The sequence below is a fragment of the Globicephala melas genome, chromosome 5, assembly GCF_963455315.2.
Source record: "Globicephala melas chromosome 5, mGloMel1.2, whole genome shotgun sequence".
Taxonomy (NCBI): Eukaryota; Metazoa; Chordata; class Mammalia; order Artiodactyla; family Delphinidae; genus Globicephala; species Globicephala melas.
In genome coordinates, this window is record NC_083318.1 from 136,893,267 (window position 1) to 136,909,193 (window position 15,927).

The following is a 15,927-nucleotide window of genomic DNA, read 5'->3' on the forward strand; positions in this document are numbered from 1 at the left end:
AAGGAGGGCTACATTTTTGGGATATTTATTTGGCCTGTGTCCTTTAAGTGCAATTTGGTTTCCTTTGGGCAATTACCATGAACTGTTTTGCATGACTGATAGAATCCTGCATCTGAAGACTGCTAAACGCACTGCAGAAAAGTTCACACATTTCAGTGGCTTTGAGCCCACTGGAATGGGGCGGAGGGCATAACTGGGTAAAAATTTTTGTTGTGTCAGTGGTAGCTATTGCATTGCCCGTACACAGGGGTCCTGTATATCTTAATATGATGATTTTCAAACTTTTCACATGGTAACCGACAGTAGAAAAATGCATTTTGCATTGGGACATAATATACACCCACACAACCCAAGATTCATGGAACAATATATTTAATCATCTGAATTGTACTCTGATGTTTTTATTCAATTCAATTCTATTCTTTTTCATTTAAAAAATGCGGCTCGGGACATACTACATTGCTTTCATCACCTGCTTGTGAGTTTCAACCCACAATTTGAAAAATACTCTTCTGGAGGAATAAACTGCAAATGAGGCAGTTATACTTTTATACTGAAGGAAGCCCCAGTATCCCTCACTGTTACGGAAGAGGCACCCTGAATTTAAAGTAAGCCAGAGAGGAGTATAAGGAGAAATTATACTCGATAACATTCTAAGGTTTATCCTGGTGTCCGCAGTTACATCCTCAGGGGTGTGGACATTCTACAGTTTCTAAAAGTTATAATTAATTTCCCCCACAGTCTTTGCAGTAATAATTTTTATAGATTAGGACTTTAATTTGGTGTTTCTGAAACTGAGATCCAAGGGCAGATTCTAGGTGGTTTATGAGAAATGTTTTTTCCCTTAAATTGGGTCTTACTTGTAAGGTTGAGAAAAGCAGGTCTCACGTAAGACAGTACCATTGTGATGACCCACGTATGTTGTGAATCTGTGGTTATGCCTGGTTTGAACTTCAGTAATTTTGCCAAAGTGCTTCCTTTTCAGAAAACTTCAAGTTGAGAGGGAACATTTGCTGTAATTACTATGCATGTTTATGCTAGATTCTGTTCGCATAAATGATTCATTTTATTTGTAAAGAGATAAAACGATACTTCAAAAGGACAAAACGTTACTTACAAAACAGTTAAATTACTGCAGGAAATAAAAGTCAAATTCCTTAAATTATGGATGTGGTTGCCTTCAAAGTCCCTGAAATATAAAAATAAAAAATGATAAAGCTAAATTTTAATCACACACAAAAGTCGGTTAAGAATGATTTGTTTTCTAGTAAAATATCCTTTTCCCACGTACTGCTGATTTCATAGGGATTCTCACATAATGTCAGTGTAGCCACTTACATAATAGCCGAAATGATATATTTATATATAATGTTTCTTTTTTTCTGTGTTAATAGTAAAAATGTTTTGAGTTGCATAGGTATGAGGTGTTCATATGGGTACATATGTATCCTAAGGAATGTGAAGAGAATGAAGAAAGGCACACGGAAAGCTTTTGTTGTGGTAACTACCAGCTATATAAACAGAAAGCACATAATGATCCGCATTGAACACCCGTCCAGAGGTACCACTGGCATTTCTCTGAGGGGCGTGACTCTATCTGCTACAGCCCACAGAAGATTCTACTATTGCTGCAGAAGATGCTACCGCAAAGCAGTGTTTAACCTCTACCTCCCTTGCCTAGACACTCCCAGAAAAAATTCTCCATAGCCTTTTACCCCTGAGAACACGCTTTCTTACTTTATTATACGGCCACACAGGCCAGTGCAGAGGGAGACCCACAGCTGCCCTTGGCTCTCCACTCCCGACTCAGGGCGCTGCTTGCAGACCTGACTTGAGCTCCCTTGCTGTTTAATTGTCTCTGCTTCCTGGTTTTCATGAAAGCGTTCTTCTGTTGCCTGTCTTTTATCTTGTCGTAGGGTTTATGGTGGAAGTTCATAGAACAGAGTTAGCCGAGCTCAGGGATACACTTTCAGAAGCAGATGCTGGCTCTTAGATCTACTCGTTTTACCCCAGCACTTAGCTTACCAGTCACCATACCACGTAAAGCCATTCAGGAACAATCGCCACTAAAATATATGAGCTGAAGTCTGACACAGCTACTAAAATCTATGCGGGAAACACGAGTGACATTAATGGACGTGCCTATCTTTTCTGCGGGAGAGGCTGTATCTGGGACAGTCAGTTTTATTGTGGCACTGCAATAAAAATGGCTGCGGACAAATCAGTCTGTCTGGAAGATCTGGAAGGCCAGCATGTAAGCGTTCTAGAAATCAAGTCAATGGACTAAAAGGGTGTATTGACCACAGAGAAGAGCAAAGAAGAGAGAAATATTTGAAGTCAGGCTTAGGGCTTTTCTCTGTTGCATCAGACTGCAAAATCAGATTTACTCGTTGAAGGACACAGAACATTTCAAATTTAAGCTCGCAATCCGTGGCGTCCCGAGAATAAGCTTCTTCTTACTATAGTGATCTAAGAAGGGCATATACTATGACAAGGTTTTTGTAGACAGGATCTCTGTACATATGGAATGTTGTGTTAAAATCTTAAATCTTGATTCTAGATCACCCTTTTAAAGAAAAACTTCTGTTATTCTATTAAACTGGAAATAAAGCACTTGTACTATCTTTTTTTGATCATTAGGCTTGGCCAAGGCTTCGGCCTTCCATAACGAAGGTTATCATTGACACAGACTGTTCTATTTCCTTTTCCTATTTTGTTGTTGTTACCAGGAATCTACCACCAGGGGGTGACATTCTCCTAAGCCTCACAACATTGCTTGATGTTAGTTTCTTGTTAGTTACACCTGTAACTTTTTTTTTTCTATTAAGGTAGCAAAAATATTTACGTTAATATTAATTTACTATTTGTAAAAGTCAGTGAGAGGCATAAACTAGGGACTTTTGATTAAATTGTTAAATTCAATGTTGAGTTTATTTTAATCTTTATTTGTGAATTTGCCGTGACTTTCTTCCTAAAATTAGAGGTTTTAGTTCTTGATACGCAGGGGTATGGCATACAAATCTGCTCCTCGTGCCAGGGCTCCAAGTTCTAGTGGACCTGAGGGGGTGTTTTGCTTACTTAATGCCTGGATCACTTTTCCAACTTAATGATGCTCTGAATCTAACCACTTTATGTTTCCCTCTATACATGGCAGAACTGGCTGAAAATGAAAATTTCGTTCTTGGATCTGAAGAACAATAACAGAAAATAAAAACACCAAGAATCTTGCCCTCTCAATTCTCTCTCTCATCCCCTAGGGGCTTTTTGTAAACACGCAAATCTCCTCTCCCTCTACTTCCTCCCGTACTTTTCTGGCTCCTATCTCACAGAGCAAATTGAGGTGATGAAGGAGGGGAAAGCCTTCGCCTTTCTGCCCAACATCCGTGATTTACCTGTATGTGCACCTGGTCTCCTACACCCAGGATGCGATGACCCTCCTTCTGCTTTAGGCTAATCCCGCGTTTTCTGAGTTTTGTTTGTGAACGTGTATGTCCTAAAATACATGGTCAATTCTAGTGAATGTGTTTTGGGCGTTCTTCACTTTCAGTTTATATCTATTAAGATTAAGCACAGGTACATAGAACAGAGACCCAACTATAACAGCATAACTACACAAGGATTTAAAAAAAAAAAATCTAGGGTTAGGTAGTCCAAGGCTAGTATGGTAATTTTACTAAGTTGTTAGAAACCTAAGGTCTTTCATATTCACTGTCCACAGGTCCTTGTCTTTGTGTTCCAAGATGTTGCTAAAGCTTGAGCCATCATATCCATCTTTTCTGGATAAGGAAAGAAAGGGAGGTTCTTCCTGTTTCTCTTTAAGGAGGTTGCCCAGAAGTTCCACACTATACGTCTTCCTCCTCATTAATTAGGGCTCAGCCACGTGGCTCTGTCTAGACGTGGGGAAGTCTGGGAATGTAGTATTTTAGCTGGGCACTTTGCCGCCCCAAATAAATCTGTTCTGTTATCGAGAAAGGACTTTGCACTTTGATATGTACCAGTTAGAGTTAACTCGTTAACTATGTTATTTAGTTCTCCATATCCTTTTTTTGGTTTTCCTTGATCTTTCATGGACTGAAAGAGGTGGATTATTATTTCTTACCGCTTATGTATGTCTATTTTTCTTTTGTTTTGGTTGTTATATGAATCTATTTGGTGCATATATATACTCCTAATATAATATCTTGTATTGGAAATTGCACACTATAGCATTTAAATGTCCTTCTTTGTACTGCTTAATGCAAATTGACCAAACTTCTACCTACTTAGATAAAAAATGATGCCTACTTTCTTTGGTTTGCATTTACATGGCATACTTTTGAGCAGTCTTTTATTTTTAATCTTTCTGAATCACTTAGTTACAGCTGGACTTTTTTGTACATAGTACTGAGTTAGATTTTGCTCTGTGATCCAACTTGAAAATCTGTTTCTCTTTTTAGTAGGTAATTTTAGCCCACTTATGTTTATTGATCTGACTAATGTATCTTACCTTAGTCTGCTATTTAAAAATATTATTATATGGTTTTATAGGTTAAAAAATCTTTCAACAAATGGCTTAAAAATTTTATTTATTCTAACATTGAAAAAGGCTTGTATATTCTATTGGTAACCTTTATAACTACAACTTTACCCAATACACCGTATCTTCTCTTTCCTAGAGAATAACAATAACACTTATCAATTTCCTGTTATAAGAAATGATGGAATTAGTATGTATTTTCTTTCTGCCTTTTCTTTCCTCTCTCTCACCATAGGATTTTGATCAATTATATGCTATTTATTAATATTCACCTTAGGAATGTCAAATAGCCACATATTGGTAGATTTCTTAGTTTTAAATGACATCTCTTGACGCCAGGCTATTTTTCTTTATAGTTTTATGCTTTCACTTTATTCCTTTGAAACTGCTTCCTCAGTTAAGATTATTGTGGCTCTTGCCATATTGAGCCCTGTATCATTCTGTGATATTTCTCCTTATCCCTGGTGATAGTCTTTGTTCAGAAGGCTATTTTTTTCCAGTGTTAACACAGCCCCTCCATCTTTTAAAAAAAAATTAGTGCTGCATTTCTTATCTTCATTTTACAGCTTTAATGTCTCTGTTTTCTCTGGTTGTCTCAAGCTTTTTTCTTTGCTTTTCTTTATCTTTGGTTTTCAGCAGTTTGACTATGATTTGTCCAGTTTTTTTTTTTTCTTTTCTTTTCTACTTCTGCTTGTTTTCTTTTCTGAGGTTCTTAGATTTTTTTTTTGTTTTTTTGTATTACATCATTTTAGAAAATTCTTGGTCATTATCTCTTCAGATATTTCTTTGAAAAATGAGCAGGACCCTATGTCCCCCACCTCTTGTTTGTAGAAAAGCTTTAACCTCTTAGGCCTTCCCTGAGTTCCAAAGAGCAGATTTAATCAGAGAAGTGAGAAAATGGTGAAACAAAGGAAAATAGTCAAGCAAGACAAAATACTAATAGTTTAGCCATAAAACAAATTCAAGATCCTTTAGTTCCTCCTCAAGGGCAATAGATAATACCCTGAGCCATATCCTTGAGTTGTTTTGCAGACACTAAAACCCTCACCAGGTGGAGGAAGTTAACGGCATGCTGATCACCAGCACGTAGACCCCAGGCTGGTTGGAACCAGAAGGTTGATGATTGAGATTCCCGTAACCTCACCCTGTTACCTCACCACCAACCAATCAGAGAGTTGTGCACGAGCTGATCACACACCCTGCAGTCCTCTCCCTCACCCTGCCTTTAAAAACCCTTCCCTGAAAACCATCAGGGAATTTGGGTCTTTTGAGCATGAGCTGCCCATTCTCCTTGCTCGGCACCTGCAATAAATGCTGTACTTTTCTTCACCACAATCTGGTGCCAGTAGATTGGCTTTGCTATGCGTCTGGTGAGCAGACTCAAGATTTTTGGTAACATCTTCTGTCCTGTTGTCCTTCTCTTCTTTTGCTGTGACCACTTTAACGCATTTTGAGACACTTTTATATTATCCTGTAACTTTTGGATTCTCTGTTCTATCTTTGTTTTATGCTCCGTTCTCATTTTGATTCAAATGAAAGCTTTCTATTGACCTATCTTCAAGGTCATTGATTCTTTTGTTAGCTGTGTTCAGCCTGTTGAAGTAATTCTCTGATTCTCTTTAAAGCTTCCATTCTCTTTGCAGACATTTTCCATGTGTGCATGTTTTGCCCACCTTTCCCATTTGTATTTCCCAAATACTTATGATTAATCATTTAACTGATTAATCATAAGTATTTTAATTCCCTTGTTTCGTAGTTGTAACATCTGATTTATCTCTGGGCCTAGTTCTGTTGATTGCTTTATAATTTGACAAGGATTGTTTCTCTTGCTCTTTCTGGGATGGGGCTTTCTCAGCATGGTTGTCCCACATGCCCCAGAAGCCCCAACCCACTTGGCAACAGTGCAGGATCCTGGGCTGGAGAGGTTTATTTGCCCCTATTGCTGGAGTAGAGAGCTTTGGCTGCTACTGCTCCTTTGGAAGCAGTGGATCTATGCACAGTCCCTGGCTGCAGGAAGATTTTCTGTCCCTCTCCCCATGGTGTAAAGCTTTTCCTTCCTAAGAGGGAAGAGTCTAGGGGAGAAGGTGGGGTTTGTGCCTGCATGCCACCAAAGAAGACTCTGTCTGGTTTCCTTAATTACTCCCAGCTTTTTCCATGAGCTGGTGGAGGCCAGAGAAAAAGAGCCGGTTAGGAATAGCTGACTCCCTTGAGTGTGGGGTTCCCAGTATTCCAAAGGGTTACACTAGCCCACACTTAACCTTTACAGGTTTATTAACATTTTAGCAGTTTTCTTTGTACCTGCTCTATGAGGGTCAACGCTTCACCTTGTGCTCTGCCAAAGGTGAAATACTGTATATGTCCCGTCTCTCTTGGTCACTCCTTAGAATTGTTTCCCTGCTTGCCTTATGACTGACAGGCTGGAGAAAATTAAGACTGTGTAGATTGTAAAGTTCTTCCTCATTGGTAGAGTGGGAGCAATATTGTCTTGAGGCTGTCTACAGCTTCAGCACAGCATTGTTGGAATGGAATTGTCATATATAATATGTATCCTTCCGTGACTTTTTCTTTATACTTCATATTATGATCTTGAAATTGTGCCGTGTCGATTGAAGCAGGGCAGGTGCATTCATCTTTATTGCACCTGTGTGTGTATCCCATCTTTTGTCCATCCTTTCCACGGCTTCCAGGACCTTGCTCCATAATGCATCCTCACTGTTTTCCACGTTTACAAATCCTTTACATTAGCTTCTTCTGCCTATATATAAACTTGCTTTGTCTCATCCCTGGATAAAAGTTTACTTTACCCTCTTGCTCTTTAGCTCATCTTTGGCTATTGCCCCATCTGTTCATATGCTTATTTATTAGTTATATTCCTTCCTTTTTGAATATCACGTCTTTTAGTGTGGTGTTTATAGTTTTTTTTATTGCTTTGAAAGAACTATATTAAAAGTTTTAATCTGTTGTCTGTTGTATATCTTGCAAATATATTCTCCTGGGCTGTCATATCTCTTTTTGTTTTATTTCTATTTTTCTACTTAACCATAGTTAAACAAATGTTTGCCGACACATCCAACAGATTTTCTAGTTTGTACTTTGCTAACTGACGGTTCACGCACAAGGTAAAGATATTGTAATTAATTTAAAAAAATGAATACTTATAAAGCAAAAATTATTACCAGCATTAAAATTGGGACAACATTCACTCTCAGGGATGCATGTGGAGTGAGTTGTTTTGGATAGCTAAAACTTAAAGATTATAATTTTAGTAACAAAAATTTAAAAATTCCACATCTTTAGTTATAAATCCTAATCATTTTTTATTTTTATCTGAAATATACGTTTGGCTACCTTTTTAAAAGCAAAGGAAAGATTTTTTATTGTATGGGCATAAAATCTCCCACATTTGCTTCTGGTCTCAATGCATGAATTTTTAATTTACTTATATAAATATTAATCAGCTTTACTTCATTACTAAGTTTGGATCATGTAATTACCATTAGTGAATTCTTTTGAGCCCAAATTTAATCACCACAAAGAATATTGCACTTAATTTGCCCTTTCCTTGATGACTTAGTTCGTCATTACTGAGGGTACTATACTGTTATATCAAGATGCCCTCTGGACTTACTAATGATTTGGGGGAGGTTTCTCTTCCCCTAGATGGTTCCAAACTAGTGTGTTTTGACCAAACTTTTGGGAATTCCCTACAAATAAAAGACAGAGGGGATTTTATATAGAGTATATGCAGGTTATTGACTGAACATTTAAAGAAATATTTTGGATTTATTTCTTCATTTTTGCCTGTATTTTAAATAGACACATTTACTGGGTAATTGAGTTCTGCATAGGTAGAGTGATGCTAATTACCACAAACAAAACTACTGTGTGAAAAACTCTGTGGAATATATTCTGTTGTGATGAGACTTCAAAAATAAAGCCTAAGTATCATAGTCTTATTACACAGAATTTAGCAATGACACTAAAGTGGCTTAGTCTTTCTGTACCAAATGAACAAGTGAACAGATTGACAGGGGGGAAGGGGTGATGTTACATAGATATCATAACATCCTTTCTGTCTTCCTTCTTCCTGCCTACAAAGTATGTCGTGTGTTTTGGAGATGTTTTATTTTGATAAGAGTTTAGAGGAGTTAGTTTAGATAATAGGGATGTTTAATAAGAAAATCATGCTAAAAATATTAACAACTACCATTTGAAAAAACCTGACATCTGAAATGAACTAGGCAAAACCAGAAAAGTTAGTTGTCTTCTGTAAGAAGAGATAGAGAGAACCCTCCTACACTGTTGGTGGGAATGTAAATTGGTGCGGTCACTATGGAGAATAGTAGGGAGGTTCCTTAAAAAACTAAAAATAGAGCTACCTTATGATCCAGCAATCCCACTCCTGGGCATATATCTGGAGAAAACTCTAATTTGAAAATATACATGCACCCCTTATGTTCATAGCAGCACTATTTACAATAGTCAAGACATGGAAGCAACCTAAATGTCCATCAACAGAGGAATGGATAAAGAAGATGTGGTACCTATGTACAATGGATATTACTCAGCCATAAAAAGAATGAAATAACGCCAGTTGCAGCAACATGGATGAAGCTGGAGATCATCACACTAAATGAAGTAAGCCAGAAAGCAACAAATACCGTATGATATCACTTATATGTGGAATCTACAAAAATGATACCAATGAACTTATTTACAAAACAGAAAGAGACTCACAGACATAGAAAACAAACTATGGTTACCAAAGGGGAAAGGGGGGGAGGGATAAATTAAGAGTTTGGGATTGACATATACACACTACTGTATATGAAATAGATAACTAATAAGGACTTACTGTATAGCACGGAGAACTCTACTCAATACTCTGTCATGACCTATATGGGAAAAGAATCTAAAAAAGAGTGGATGTATGTATATGTATAAGTGAATCACTTTGTTGTACACCTGAAACTAACACAACAGTGTAAGTCAACTACTATATTTCGATAAACATTTTTAAAAAGAGGAGATACAGCAACTTACAGCCAGTGCAGCCTGGGCATGTGCTGACAAAGAGGCTTGTCAGGCAAGCGGGTAAGGATGTTATTCATCAGTGCTCTGAAAAAGAGAAACAAAAAGGAGTCTGATTTCTCTGTTTCTTTTCTCAACTGAAGTCAAAACGTGGTTTTATCATTATTCTTATGAAGTCATGAACATCTACTAAGTCCGTTGTCTTCTCACTCAAACTATTTTCTGTAAGTCTTGATATATTTAAGTGCTTGTTAGTAATAAAATTAGACAAACGGTAGCCATCATATGGAGGAAGCAGTAACATTAGCAACTGAAGAAAAGTCCTGTGCCCTTCAGTAGTGGGTACTGAAAAGGAGGTGATTTTAAACAAACGTATTTTTCTTTACCAAGATTAATATAGGATAGTACTGGTGTGCTTAAGAATATTTCAATAAAGCATGGCAGTGGGGCTGTGTTCAGTTTTGATGGGCTGACATTCTAGAAGATGGAAGATCTTATAAAACTGTTACAACTACAAAACAGCCTCATAGGATATGACTAGGAGATGGTTTTTAGTTGAAAATTCCATTTTAGGGTTTTAATTCTAAATGTCATGTTGTTAAACCCAATTTTTATTCACGCCTTTTCCTTCAGTTGAAATATTTGCATAAATTTTTAGTACTTACAGGAGAATAAGAGAATTTAGTCCATAAAATGTTAGTGGGGAAATTCGACTGAGATGATTCTCTTCAATTATCCTGCCAGCCAGAAGAAAAAAATGGGTTCATTTACATATTTTTCGAACATAAAGGCTAGTACTATAAAATGCCACATAAATTAAACATACAGCCACTCTAGTCTGTGGAGATCTTCAAAAACACCCGGCTTCAAGAAGGTTATTCTGTTATGACTGAGATACCTGAAAAAAGAGAAATAACTACAGTAAATTTGATACCTTCTTGATATCTTATAACAAGGAAAGGAAGAACAATAATTGTCCATCTTAAATTTTCTTATATGTTGTTCTCATCAGGCCATTTCCCTGACCTCGGAGCCCTGAAAGTTCTCTATCACTTACCTTTTCACGTCTAGTTTTTCATTTCCCAATAATCAACCCACCATCAGCCAAACCCTCACTCCCTCTGTCTATTCATTAATTCATCAAATCGTTTTGAGCCCCTACGCTGCGGCATTGTGCTAGGTGTGGAATCGCTTTCTCCGAGGGGCTTTGCATCTAGTAGAAGACAGCATGTGAGCAGGTAGTTATTGCAGCAGCAGAGGGAAAAGAACAAAAACATGCAGTTCCTCTGACTTTTCAGCGGAGGAGGTGCCGGCCTCTGCTGGGACTGGGGAAGCAGAGCTTGGAGGGGAGAGGGAACAGGGAGTGTTAAAGAAAGATGTCTCTATTCCTGCCCTGCAAATAGGTTCATCTGTGCCATTTTTCTAGATGCCACATATATGTGTTAATATACGGTATTTGTTTTTCTCTTTCTGCCTTACTTCACTCTGTATGACAGTCTCTAGGTCCATCCACCTCACTACAGACAACTCAGTTTTGTTCCTTTTTATGGCTGAGTAATATTCCATTGTATATATGTGCCACATCTTATCTTATTTGCAAAGCATAAATAGAGACATGGACGTAGAGAATAAACGTATGGACACCAAGGGGGAAAGGAGGGCGTGGGATGAACTGGGAGACTGGGATTGACATATATACATTATACTGTGTATAAAATAGATAACTAATGAGAACCTACTGTAGAGCACAGGGAACTCTACTCAGTGCTCTGTGGTGACCTAAATGGGAAGGAAATCCAAAAGAGGGGGGCTATATGTATATGTACAGCTGATTCACTTTGCTGTACAGCAGAAACTAAGACAACATTGTAAAGCAACTATACTCCAATGAAAATTAATTACAAAAAAAGAAAAGAAAAACAAAGGCTCTTCTCAACTGAGCCTTGGGTGAGGTGTGTCATTCACAAAGCAAAGCACGGGTGGGAGTGATTCCAGGCAGAGGAAATGGCTTATGCAAAGGTGAGAGGTGTGACGGTGACAAGGGGAGGGGTCATGGTAAAGAGGCTGTGAGGGGATGCAGGAGATGCCCCTGGAGGCAGGTATGGACCTGCTCTGGAGAAAAGACACTGAATGCCTTGCTGGAGAGTCAGACCCATTGTACTTTGACCCGACTTTACTTCTCACTCTTATGCAGAGTGAACCAACTCTTCCTTCTGTTGTGCTGATCTCTTACGCGTTTATTTCTTTGTTTTCTTCCAAAAGCAAACACCAGCTTTTAACAACTTTCAAAATCACCTCTCTTCTTTTATAGAGGCCTTATTTTTTTTAAAAAAAAATTTATTTATTTTATTTATTTATTTTTGGCTGCGTTGGGTCTTCGTTGCTGCGTGCAGGCTTTCTCTAGTTGCAGTGAGCGGGGGCTACTCTTCGTTGCGGTGTGCGGGCTTCTCATTGCGGTGGCTTCTCTTGTTGAGGAGCATGGGCTCTAGGTATGCGGGCTTCAGTAGTTGTGGCTGATGGGCTCAGTAGTTGTGGCACGTGGGCTCAGTAGTTGTGGCACACGTGCTTAGTTGCTCTGCGGCACGTGGGATCTTCCTGGAGCAGGGCTCGAACCCGTGTCTCCTGAATTGGCTGGCAGATTCTTAACTACTGCACCACCAGGAAAGCCCCAGCCTTAGAGTCTTTATGTGGCCTTTTCTCTTTTTTTTTCTGAAGAAAACTTTTGGACACACACACAACCACACACAGCCCAACAGAAGCTGGTAAAGCAAGGGAAATATTTGGAAAACTCTAATTCCACTTAACTTTGTCCTTTGGTTTGGTAAAGCGGAGGTGAGACTCTCAAAATACCTAAGGTTGCCAATGGTAGCAAAAGCACTGGACTCAAATGTGTGCAATATTCCTTTCCTTCCATTTTGTCTTAAAATGGCAGAGAAATTGTCTTGCGTCTTTATTTTTGTCTCAGTTTCTCTAATGCAGCAACTCACTGCTCTGAATCTGCTGTCAGACAGTTTGGTTCCTGGCTTCGCTACTTGTTAATAGTGTGACCTGAAACAAACAGCAACTTCAGAAATCCTCAGTTTCCCCAACTCTAAAACGGAAATAACACCAGTACCTAATTCACTGGGCTGTTGAACATTTGAGCCAGGCATGTCAGGAACACTTGGTGCATATTAGTAGAATGAGGTCTCTGTTCAACCTCCCATTTCAACTTCTTTCCTGTTCTTTTTCCTCATTGCCTATGATTCTCATGCAAGCATTTGTTCAAATTCCTCTTCCCCTGATACACGGACCACACTGATTTCTCTTTTTGCTACTCTGACAGCTCTTAGAGCTGACATCCTGTAAAATCTGTCCTTCCAGGAATCTCCCCTTCTCCATCAGATTTGACTTTTCTTGGGGGTAGCAAAGGATAAGGCCTCATATTAGAGCCACTTCCTTCCCTTGCAAGCCTGGAGCCCCAGTTGGGCACAGGAAGATGTTAAGAATCTCTTCAACAGTTGCCCTGAGCACCTCACGGGTTCCCTTAAGAGCCACTAGAAATCCTCTAGAAAGGGACTTGATCCACCCCCCATGCCCTGTGCTGTCTGATTTGCCCCGTCCTATTCATTTTTCAGAGTCATCCTTCACTGCTCTGGACCCAAAATAATCACTCCTTTTAGGGAATCCTCTTAGCAGTTGTGGTCTGAACAACACAGGTTTAAGTCTTAGTTAAGTAAACACCCTTGCCATTCTCTAGTTGTTGTGTGTATGTTGGCATTGTTTCCCCACCGTAGACTGGAAGCTTCCAGAGAGCGTGTGGGTGCCTCTCCCCGGTGGAAGCACAGGGTTCTACCTGCAATACTGCAATAAGGAGCTAGAAGGTAGCAGGTCTGACTTTTCTATGCCCCCCACGGTGTCTCGCTGAAGACCTTGCACACTGTGAGGGGTAATGAGTGTCTACGGATGAATGAAGAGCTGTATCTGATGTTTACCCATGAAAGACCAGAACCGTGTGACACTTCAACAGCCAGACAATATTCTCGCGCCAGGAAAAAACCAAGGTGCAGATGGAAGACACTTAAGTTTACTCTCCAGTCTGTGCCATCTTTCAAGAGCCTCCTGCACACCCATTGAACATTAAACCAAGCAGACGCTGTTCAGCAAGTTTTGAACAGATTTGTGAGAGGCTGTAGAGAAAGGTAGGCAGAAGCATGATGAGGACGACTCCAGTATTGACTTTGAGTAATTTGCTAACACACGAAAGAGCAGGAAAGGGATAGACACAGCCACAGGGGTTACTGTTAAGACTTTGGGTCTCTGGTGACCTTCTCTGCTAGTAAATGATTAGGTGGCCTTCTTTTTTTTTTTCTTTTCTTTTGTGGTACGCGGGTCTGTCACTGCTGTGGCCTCTCCCGTTGCTGAGCACAGGCTCCGGACGCGCAGGCTCAGCGGCCATGGCTCACGGGCGCAGCCACTCCGCGGCATGTGGGATCTTCCCGGACCGGGGCACGAACCCGCGTCCCCTGCATCGGCAGGCGGACTCTCAACCACTGCGCCACCGGGGAAGCCCTAGGTGGCCTTCTTGACTCAACCCCAAACTCTGGTACAGCCAGTGAGGAATCTGACCGGAAAGAGTTTCTTGGGTTAAGGAGTAAAAAGTGGGGTAGGATAGAAGGCAAGGGGCCAGGAATAAAATACAGGGAGTTGTTTATTAATGTGATTTTTTGGTTATATTTCCATTCAGTAACTTCTAGGTGGTAAGTTTCAGCTGCCTGGTAAAATGCAGCTGAAATGGAATGGAACTTTGAGAAAGACTGTTTTAAAAAGCTTAGCTCTTAACCACAATGAGATGCTACTTCACACCCATAAGGATGGCTGTTATTAAAAACAACACAACACAAAACAACAACAAAATCCCAGAAGGTAAAATGGTGCAGATGCTGTGGAAAACAGTATGGTGGGTCCTCAGAAAATCAAAACGTAGACCTGCCGTATGACCCAGCAATTCCACTTCTGGGCGTACACCCAAAAGAATGGAATGCAAAGACTCAAATATTTGTACACCAACGTTCATAGCAGCATTATTCACAATAGCTGAAAGGTGGAAACGACCTAAATGTCCATCCATCAGGAATGAATATAGAAAATGTGGTATTTTATATATATATACACACAGTGGACTATTATTCAGTCTTAAACAGGGAGGAAATTCTAATATATGTTACAACATGCCTGTAACTTGAAGGCATTATGCTAAGTTTAAGACGTGATGAAAAAGGCCTGACACTAAAGGGAAAATATTACCTGATTCCACTTCTGTGAGGTCCCCTAGAGTAGTCAGATTCATAGAGACAGAAAGTACCACGGTGGGTGCCGGGGCCTGGGAGGGGCCGTGGGGAGTTAGTGTTTAGTGGGCGTGGAGTCTTAGTTGGGAAGGTGAACGGTTCTGGAGATGGACAGCTGTACAACAGTGTGAATGTACTGAACGCCACTGAACGAGACCCTTAAAAAGGATTAAAATGGCAAATTTGTTATATATGTTTTACCATAATTTAAAAAAAAGCTTTGTTCTTTTAAACGTATCGTGCTTTATGTATTTGTAAAAGCAGAATTAGTGGGAAAAGAGTAACTGGAGAAGTCTTTGGGTTTTTTCCTTCATAAATTTTAATCATCGCCAGGCTTTCTCATGTTGATAAAGTTCATTCAATCCTCATTCCCGTCACCACGGCTTATGTATATTGAGTTCCTACTACGTGCCCGGCACAGTGCGCCCAACTCTTCCCACGGATTTTCTCATTCGTTCCTTACAACAATCCTGAGGTAGGTACTGTTGTAGTTTGCATTTTACGGTAGAGGGAGCTGATGCTTAGAAAGGAAATTAAGTTCTCAAGTTCACACACCCAGCGAGTGGTGAGGTAGGACTGGGACTGCAGCCTGTGTGACTCAGGGTCCCATGCCCTTGGCCCCAGTGCTGTGCTGCACCGTCCACTGCCTGCATGTCCCGTGGGCACTGTCGTGGGCGGGAGGGCCGTGGTGGGTGGGATGGGTCGGGCTGGCAGGCCACCACGGAAGGGCAGACTAATGGGCGCTGGTACTCACAGTTTAGTAAGACTGTGGAGTCCTCGGAAAGCATAGACGGATACGGATCTAATCTTATTGTTTTGCAGGCACCTGTGAAAATGATTATTAAAAGGAAAACGTAAGGAAATGTAGTTTCAGTTTTGCAAGATGAAAAGAGTTCTGTGGATGGCTGACGGTGACAGCCCTGCAAAGATGCGGGCGGATGTAAGGCCTCTGAACGTACACTAAAGGGTCAAGCCAGTACATTTTATGTTGTGTGTATTTTACCACAATATCTTGTGATAACCTATAATGGAAGAGAATGTCGAAAAAGAATA

At 39.9% G+C, this 15,927-nt stretch overlaps 1 protein-coding gene across 3 annotated transcripts in view; it reads right to left on the reverse strand.

Annotated features, from left to right (window-relative positions):
- The window catches only part of RXFP1 (relaxin family peptide receptor 1), a 96,913-nt gene that overhangs the window by 20,319 nt on the left and 60,667 nt on the right, over positions 1-15,927 (reverse strand). For all 3 annotated transcript variants that reach the window (XM_060298827.1, XM_060298826.1, XM_030865752.2), the window contains 5 exons: positions 15,629-15,700; positions 10,374-10,445; positions 10,213-10,284; positions 9,560-9,634; positions 1,118-1,189 (listed from right to left, as the gene is read on the reverse strand). In XM_060298827.1, the coding sequence (XP_060154810.1) occupies positions 1,118-1,189; positions 9,560-9,634; positions 10,213-10,284; positions 10,374-10,445; positions 15,629-15,700 (363 nt within the window). The remainder of the gene's footprint in view (positions 1-1,117; positions 1,190-9,559; positions 9,635-10,212; positions 10,285-10,373; positions 10,446-15,628; positions 15,701-15,927) is intronic.